The following is a 9,921-nucleotide window of genomic DNA, read 5'->3' as shown; positions in this document are numbered from 1 at the left end:
TCAGGTCCACTTTGTCAAAAGCAGCACCAAACTTGTATTAATCCACATGAGACGAGTCCTACTAAGTTGTGTTTGCTAGAACAACAAAGCCCACCGTGCAAGAAAATATATAGCTTAAAAAAAATTCAATCATTCAACAGATGTTTTAATTTGAAAGATTGATGTCTTTTGCATGAACAAATTATATTGGAACCAATTGATGGGTTTCTAGCTGTGTTTTGTTGACGAGATAATACAAAAGGTATAATTAACATTTAACAAAGCCCGCTGCATCATTATTTTGGGTAACAAGCAACGCTACCAGCAGCGAGGTGGTGATTGGACAATCTCCCGTATACGAGACGGGCTTTAATGCGTTGTGATTACCTCTCTGACACAAGTGTTGACTGAACACTGGTCACTGTATTGTTAGACAAAGCCCCCTCCTGCTGAAGATAAATCACACACACACACACACACACACACACACACACACACACACACACACACACCAGGATGTGGGTGTTGCCACACAATGAGAAAGTGGCAGTGGTAAAACTTATGCAGGCATACCTTAATACACCACAATGCTTTCTGAGCGTGCTCATTTGAGCAGCGAATCATCCTCAAAGGGAGCAGATATAGTCGGTGCTCAAAGCGTACAGTCAATCACAGCTGAAGAACTTAAAAACCTCAGTCCTGCATTCGTTCATCCGTACCTGTCTCATTTGACTTTTGTACTGGATGGCAGGACCTTCATAAATACACCCACATTGCTTTTTCTACAAGGTGTTGGTCAGTCTGTGTCCCTCGTGTGTTTATGTGTGACCATGGTGTTGATCCGAATCACCTACTTTTAACATTTTACTTTTAGTACTGCATGCTGCAGAGCATTGTGGATCAGAATAGCCAGAAAAGCACACTGGCTTGCATACTGCAAAATGCAACCGGATGCATGGTCATCCTGGTATTATTGGCATACTGCATTTGACATCTACTATGCATTGGGACATACTAACTCTTTCTATAGCATATTAAATAGTATGTTAGTATGGGTATTGGAACACATGTGTATATGTTTACTTCTCATCAAAGCCTTCAGACCAATCAACATGAATCAATATATTCTGATATGTCGCTACTTCTTTCAAAAAATCTGGGGACAACCTTTTACTGAGAGACTAACCTGAGGGTTGGAACATGGCTGCCTTCAGCGTCTGTGGTTGCAGTGAGTCAGAAAGAAAAATCTGCTGCAATTTTCTGAAACCGCAAAGCTGATGGCTCAGAGGATTGAGGTCATACTTGTATGCGTTACAGGCTCCGGACTTTTGAATTAAGAAAATGCAGGGATGGGACACACAAGAAGATCCCATAATGTTATATACCACCCGAGGATGTAGTGGATGATCTGTGGAGCTGTGAAGATGGACGGATATTCAAAGAGCTAGTTGCATTTTAGTTGAGAACAGCTGAAAAACACACTTTTTGTGCGCATCGTCAACCATGGGTTAGGGGTAGGGGTTAGGGTTAGGGTTAGGCCAATCAGCATTTCAACAACACTACTTTTCTGTAGCACCACTTAGACTCAAGCAAGAAAACCACTTAGTTTAGGATTGTTCGAGACTACGTGGATAACATAAGAAAATATTGTGTGGGATATCTACAAATTAGGGCAGACTATTTTTTGATAAGAATGCTAGAGGGGAAGAGCATGCTCAATGCAGATAAAAAGGAGTTTGCTGCTGCTCAAGTGCTACAGGGGAGAGTTACTGATGTAAAGTTTACAGTTGGGCAACAAAATATGTACAAGTCCGTATTAATAAGTACCTTATTAAATAAACATTTCTAATTATATCTAATTCATTTTAGATCTTTTCAATTCAGTTTAAAAATGCATGGTTTCTGATAAAATGATCAATCTACATTTGTTGTGTGTGTGTGTGTGTGTGTGTGTGTGTGTGTGTGTGTGTGTGTGTGTGTGTGTGTGTGTGTGTGTGTGTGTGTGTGTGTGTGTGTGTGTGTGTTAATGCGACTCCAAGTGTCCAACCCTTAGGATAAAGATGGTTGCAATGTCCACTGCATAGCCTCTTGCTGTGCATTAAGCTCGGTGCATCACCTCCATCAACGTGTTCTGCAGCCGACGTGCAGGTCACGCGAATCATTGTGCCGCAACGGGAACGATGAGTAAAGTAGGGCAAATGATCCAAAGTGACTCATTTCGCTGTCACCATGTTGACCGCGCGCGTAGTCTTGGACTTCCGCTCTCCACATTGAACTTGCCGATCAGTTTCCACGCCTATTAAAACAAACGGCGCGCGAGAGGACACGACGTGATTGGCTGCACGCATTCGGTATAATGTGCGCGCGGGGCCAGCAGCTCTGCGCTCTCTCTTCAGCACCGCTGATTGTGATTGACAGGTAAGCGCAGCCCTTCTCGTCTATATGGTCACCGGACTGTAATCATGTATTTAAATAAAACCTGACGATGGGTTTCATTTAATGTTATATTGTGTATAGGGGGCACATATAGGAGAATTGCAATTATCCAATGCAGTGTGCAGGCTTTGTTCTGTATTTTCATGTGTATATATAATAAATAGGCTACAGTAAACTTTTGCTGCAATATATATATATATATATATATATATATATATATATATATTGCAGCAAAAGTTTACTGTAGCCTAGAATGTAACTTCAAATGTCCCTTCAAGTGTCATGAAATGTACTTTTGTGTTAGAAGGGCATATCCAGAATTATATTGTTGGCCTATCCCACATTGAATTGTGTAACTGATATTAGTTAGTCAAGGCGGAATACATTATATATTAACCGAAAGAGTTAAATATTTGAATGAAGTATACATCAAAGTTATAAGTAGCCTTAACAGAACACTTTTCATAGTGCCATGTCCACCTCGAGGAGCCCCTTCGGTCCCGGGGCAGGCGCTCCGTGCCAGCCCTCCTCCTCAGTCGAGAGCAGCGGCTATTTAGAGCCCGATCCGGACTCGGGACTCCTCTTGCCGGTGACACGGTCCTCCCTGCTGACCCGCCGTCTCCTGCGTTTGCGGGCCCGCGGGAGCAGCCCCGTCGCGCGCCGCACGAGGGAGATGATCCCCACGGAGCAGAAAGATTCCGCCTACTGGGATAAGCGACTGAAGAACAACGAGGCGGCCAAGCGGTCCCGGGACAAGAGGAGGCTGAGCGACCTGGAGCTGGAGGGTCAGCTGCTGGCGCTGAGCGACGAGAACAAGCAGCTGCGCGCTCAGGTGCTCAACCTGTGCGCGGAAAGGAGCGACGCGTTCGCGACTTCCACGGCACCGGGTTCTACTTTGCCCCGATCACCTCGACCGGTTCACTCCCCGGCTGCCCTCTTCCAGACGCCACTCTGGGGAAGCGGCAGTCCGGCTTCCGTCCTGGGCGCGAGGCAACGGGAGTCCGCCATCCACCCGTTCGAGGCCAAGATCCCCAGAGGCGTTGGTGGTTTTCCGCCACACGGTTATCACACCTGTGGAGCGCAGCGAGGCGGCTCCCTCCTCCGCGGGCCCCGCAGCCTCTCTCCCAGAGCAGCGTTGGAGGCCGGGAGGTTAGCGGAGACGGATGCACAGCGACAGGTCTCCTCCAGCGATGACGTCCGCAGCTCCAGCGAGGCGATCCCGCACACGCCTGACGCGCTGCGCCACGCGGCCCTCCTGTCACATCGGAGTTGGCCGAGTCGCTCCGCAGCACTGATGTGCAATAACTTCCTGCTGCCTTGGCGGCCATTCTATCTGGCCCCAGCGGCCGTCTACCCCGACCTGCCTCTCTACATGCGGGAGAGACACGGCCTGGGTCTCGGCGTGCGGGCGGACACTCAGGGGGGGTTCAAGAGCCCTGCCCCGGCGGGGCCGTCTCCCCTCGGGATGCACCTCAGTCCTGATGGACACTGAGTTTATTACAGAAGCCCACTGTGTATGTTGACGCTGTAATGACACTTTAAAACAAGTGTCATTACAGCTGTCTAATGCAAAAGAGCCTTTAGAATTTAATAACAATTGGGTCTAAAGAGCTCAATATTGTTCAATTACTTGGTGATTACAGTGGGCTCAAGCTGTAGCATAATATACAGAATATGATGTGTATTTATAATATACTCTGTGTGGATTGACTGTTTGACTTTCTGTGGTTTCGAAGGTGTTTCTATTTTATTTGTTTTACTTTGATTAATAACAGGTCTCTCTTTTTTGTGTGATGATTAGGTATAGAGACATATTGGCTAGTGGGGTTAAGATTATTTTGTGATTTTTATTTTGTATTTGTTTTACCGTTTATCTGCAGTGAATAACATCGCAAGCGAAACTATAGGTGCTTGGTATTTCCCTTGATCCGACCTGCGTGCATAGGCGGTCTTAACATGGAGGCATAGGTAGGCTGCTGCTTGGGGTCCCCTACCAGTGGTCGTAGTAGGGGGGCCCCCAACCAACCTCAAAAAGAAAAAAAGCCCAAAACGCTTCAAAAGCATGGTCAATTGTATTAATATTCTTAAGAAATACGTTGAAGTAGTAGTTAAAATGTCCAGTTCATGGTTATCTGTTGTGTCCCTACACCCCCTACTTTCACAATTAAATGAACTAGTCCGTAACGTGCGCGGCGCGAAAGATAAACACACAGTGACAGGAGGACTGGAAGTTACACAGAGACAATTCAGAAGACAAAAATAAAAGCAAAAATTAAGAGAGAATTGGAAGGGACAGACACAAAAGAGAGAAGGTAATCATTTAACAATACAAAAAATCATATTTCTTAATCCCAACGATGGACTGCTGTTGTTTTTTTGTTATCCTCCCAGTTCACGATATAAGAAAGAAGCACATTTTGTTCATAGACCATATTGTTAGTTGGTGACAATGTTTTTTATTATTACTATCATTATTATTTTACAAGTACAGCTCCTACATCTGCGCATCATGTTGGTGTGAAGACCTGTAAGAAAATGTCAAAAAGTAGGAGTCTGTGTCAGAAGCGTGTGATGTGGAGAACACACACGCACACGCACACGCACACGCACACGCACACGCACACGCACACACGCATTTTGGCAAAGACCGGTGTTATCTGAAACTTTATTCTCTGTTCGGTTCCATCGTGACTATTAGTTTGTGTAGTGCTACACTTCTCTGCTTTCCATCTTCATTTTGGAGTAAAGAAGTGTATGCAGGGTTTAAAAGGGGAAGGTTTTTTTTTCTCCAACCTTTTTTCGTCCTCTTTTAAAGATCGGATGGGGGGGGCCCCATACATACCTTTCGCCTTGGGCCCCCAATTTGCTAAATCCGTCACTGCCTGCGTGACTACCCAGCAGCCCGTGATTCAATGGTGAACCATTAAAAGTTGATCCACCACAATGATCCAAAATAAAAGTAATTGTGTGTTTGTTCATTTCTGGTATTTCAGCATAAGTATGCTACAGCAAGATTGGTACAAATAACGGCAACACGGTGGCTGCATAGCTTCAAATCCATTGCACACACTGCAGGGAAAATCCATCCGTTGAATATTCACTGGCACTGTCTCTCCTTTGAAGAAGCTGAACTAAAACAGTAGTCCAGACGGAGCATTTTCATTTAGGCTAAAGCTCTAAACTCATGTACGGTGCTTTGGCTATAGGTTAAGTTTTGAATGTTTATAAAGAGTTCCTGGTGGTCATCTCTGAACCATATTCTGTAATGGCTTCTTAACAGGTGGTCACGATGTTCCCGAGGCCACCAGCAGAGGGCGCTGCAGCACAGCATTGGTGGAGAGTGAAATAAAAAGCAGAGGGCTAATGTTTCCTAAAAATGTAGTTGCTGGATTTCTGCCTCTCCCATATCAGTTTTTTTCTTTTCTTCTTGCGACGCAAAAGGCAACCCGTTATTAAAAGGGTGAATAAGTAAGCACTGAAAAAAGAGGTTGCACATTCTGGACAGCTGGGAGTTGGATCCAATAAATTTTTTTAGAACAATTTGTTTTTAATATCCTCTGTTGCACTGATGAGACCGCTTGGACCCCTGAATATTTCTTATCCCGTTTTGTGAACACGCGTTTGTAAAATAAGAGACCTTGAATTTGTTTCTTTAAACTAAAATGTGTTAAATGTGTTTAATGTGTTTTGTAGGAACTTTGCAACAGGACCAAAGGAATGCGAGGAAGATTTAGTCATGCTACATCTCAATTTGGAAACCAATAACACAAAAAATTATTGTCTTATTTTGCAAATTTAGAATTTGAGTCCATTAAAATCATAAATTCTGGGCCATACAGTTCTACATAATGTAGTTTTTACTTTGTTTAATCTAAAACACACACACACGTTAGACTGCAACCTCTTTGCTGTATGAAAACAATAAAAAAGGTCTATTTTTTTCTAACATCAACGGGTTAAGCGCATCACAACAGGAAGCAAACATACTGGTTTACATGACGCCGTCTATACATAGAAACGGGGCTTGAGGTAAAAGTATCCCATAAAGCCGATTACAAAGTGTAAAATGCTTTAATATATAACAAGTGGTTCTATGGTGTGTTTTAAAAAGCAGATCAGTCAGAAGATAATAACTGGGACATCTATAGGTTGATAAGTGGCACTTCTTCTTTTCTTGCTGTGAATCTGAGGTGCCAAAGTTTTATTTAAGACATACTGAATGAATTATCAGTCACTTCACTCGTCTTAGTTACACTTTACTGCAAAGAAAGGCACATAACTCTAAACCTTATACCTTTTCCCCCCCGGGGGTGTCGAGGCTTAGTCTCTTGTCCTGCTGCTACGTTTAAGTTATTTCTTAAGCATCAGGTAAGCACCCGACATGTAAATGTGCGCGTTTCAAACGTGCAATTGAAAACACAACACGTCATAACGCAGCGACAGAAACATACTGCAAAGACGAAAAAACAAGTGCATGGATTTACTTCATTAAATAATGGGGGATGCCTACACCCTGGGGGAGTGATACGTGCACATGCACATCACTCTGCGATTTTAGCATACACAAAAACCACGTCTGTCTGAAACTAACACCGCAACACTATCAAGATCAAGGGGGCCAGTCAGACACTTTGCATGTGACAACAGGAGGCAGCAGAGTAGGAGATTGGACCGAGAGCAAGGAGACATTAAGAGACCCCCCCTGCTTGTGCGTGCATCGATCTCACGCCGCCGTCTCAAAGGAGAGTCGACTGCTCCGAGTTGTGCGTCATCACCGGGGAGAGAGAGAGAGATAGAATTAGGGTCGTGGACTTGGAGTCACACTGCAGTTGAAGGTAAGGCCTCCAGTTCATTTTGCACATCTCAAGATTAAACAATAGATTAAAAAAGGGGAGGAAATGGTTTTGGTCGGTAGCGACCAAAGACAAGGCGGTTTTTACACATAATAACATGCTCTAAACGTGAGTGACGGGGGCTTTTTTTGTGTTTGTTACTTTATCAAAACAAAATCATTACATTCCAAAAAAAAGATTACCAGAAGGTGTTACTCTATATTATTTGTCAAGATTTGTTTGAGGAAGAGGAAGTGTTACTTCACTGTAAATATCAAGATCATTTGTCGTATGTGTACAGATTGTAAAGCCCTCTGAGGCAAATTTGTAATTTGTGATATTGGGCTATACAAAATAAACTGAATTGAATTGAATTTAGAAGGGCCGCTTTGGACATGGTGAGTTTCTGTTGTAAAGCTTACAGGTCAGATGTTGATAATGTTTATTATGAATTCGCGAACGCTGTGAATAAGTAACTAAACTTGTGAAACCAATTGAAACGGTGTGATTCTCATGGTGCTTATTGATTGTTTTTGGATTAAATTCTGCTTGATACCAGAAGAGACAGAAGTCTGTGTCATGCAAACTGTAACATTCATACATCATTTTTGGGGGCATTTTTACACTACAAAAGTAGAATTGTGTTATCTAGTAAAACAGGTCTGTAATAAATCCTTTAGAAAGATGATGGTGTCCATTTATTTTTAATCGTACATGAGGTACCATAAACAAGGACGCTTGCACATACAAACATTATTTAACACAAACAGCATAAACAAATCACAATCTTAAAAAAAATCACTAACAAATCACCATTTAAAATAAATTAAATACAATAAAAAAAAAAATTTAATAAAAAAAAAAATCCTGCATGCTATTTAAAATGTGTGCAGGTTTTTACATACAGGTTGTCTATCAAAGTGAGACATGAGATTTTCTTTCTACGAGAGCAATATCGCAAAAATCAGTCTATGTATGTATGTGTATATATATATATATATATATATATATATATATATATATATATATATATATATATATATATATATATATATATATATATATATATACACACACACACACACACACACACATATATACACACACACATACACACACACATATACATATATATATATATATGTATATGTATATATATATATGTATGTATATATATATATATGTATGTATATGTATATATATATATATATATATATATATATATACATACATATACACACACAATCAAGATGGTAAAACATTGACTTTAGAAGACTGAAAAAAAGACACTGTTCATCCATCCAATAATGCATGATAAGCTTCGTAACCGTTTCTCTGGCGCTGATGCCTTTAATGACATTATAAAACACACTTAGTTATTATTTAAATACAGCACTGAATAATCATAGTTTAAAATCACATCAGTCTTAGTTGACTCAGACCAAACTAAGGCCGACTAGATCTTCTTTTTTTATACCACTGAGAGCAACTTATAACAGTTATTATAATGTATGATAAAAAAAGTGTAATGTATTACAACTAACACACAACTATAACACACTATGATCGCTACAAAAAAATAGCAGTGAGTGACCAGCATGTATTGTATTTCTTGACATTTTAAGCATTATACAATGCGTTATGAATATTGCTATTATGCGTAATGAATATTCATGAGCTCTAGAACTTTAAGCTGTTCATAATGCATTATAGACATGGTGCCATAAAAAGTGTGATGTATCCGTTTCCTCTTTTCTTGACGGCGTAATAAATTAGATTTAATTTCTATAGTAAAAATGTAAAATGTTTAAGTAAACGCTGTGGTTTTATGGGGCTTTCCATTTAAAGCATAAATATAAAAATAAAAAAAACAGTGCTTTGAGTTATCAATCTGCTCATCAAGGAATTCATCCGTTAACGGACAATTCAAGCCAAGAACTGTGGCAATTATTTATTTTTTCCCAAGTGAGCGTTCACTCTCTAAATTCCACAGTGGCAGTTAACAAAAAAAAGTGAGGTGGGAAGCCACAAAATACAGACTGACCAGTTTCTATATAGGTATAGTTATTTTAACAATAGCTGCCAGGGTGCACGGCAACACAGAAGCAGATGGTCGAGTATGAGAAAACGGATAGACCAAAAAAAGAAGAAGTTGAAGAGTTCCTTACTAAAAAGCAGGCGGGCTATAATTAGCCAATAAGAAACAGGTGCCAATGTGCCCCCCCCCCCCACACACACACACACACACTGACGTGCCCTCTCACCACCGCACACAGAGCGCACGGCCTCTTTGAAAGTCTTGTGTTGATGCATCCGGCTCAGCCTGACGGGCACAATACAAATATGACTATATGATTTCAGTGAATATGCTGAGAACGACAGAAATAACAAAAAAGAGAACTTACTCACTAAACGGGACACTGCGTGATCATTTTTGAGGTAATAGGCCGAAGTTATGATTTCTGCTTCGGTTCCTCTCGTGTGAAAAATACCGGGGTGAAAAAAAAGTAAAAGGTGTCGCACGTACAGCTGCAAGCACGCGTGATATCCGATAAGAAATGGACCCGTCTGCCATAGTGTTTGTTTGCAAGAATAAGGTGTGAGGGGAAACATCAATGAGTTGAAAGGCGCATACCAGCGCAATGCGTGTGCGTCAGTCTGATGGCACGCACAG

General features: G+C 41.5%; 1 protein-coding gene across 1 annotated transcript; it reads left to right on the top strand.

Moving 5' to 3' along the window:
• The first annotated feature begins 2,306 nt into the window (after positions 1 to 2,306).
• On the top strand, positions 2,307 to 5,378 carry si:dkey-172o19.2. Its single transcript, XM_034530962.1, has 2 exons — positions 2,307 to 2,397; positions 2,884 to 5,378. The coding sequence occupies exons 1-2, from the start codon at positions 2,336 to 2,338 to the stop codon at positions 3,905 to 3,907; spliced, it is 1,086 nt and encodes a 361-aa protein (XP_034386853.1). The 5' UTR covers positions 2,307 to 2,335; the 3' UTR covers positions 3,908 to 5,378.
• The last annotated feature ends 4,543 nt before the right edge of the window (positions 5,379 to 9,921 follow it).

Source organism: Cyclopterus lumpus, chromosome 4, assembly GCF_009769545.1.
Source record: "Cyclopterus lumpus isolate fCycLum1 chromosome 4, fCycLum1.pri, whole genome shotgun sequence".
In the NCBI taxonomy this organism is placed as follows: Eukaryota; Metazoa; Chordata; class Actinopteri; order Perciformes; family Cyclopteridae; genus Cyclopterus; species Cyclopterus lumpus.
This window is presented reverse-complemented; position numbering and strand designations above follow the sequence as displayed.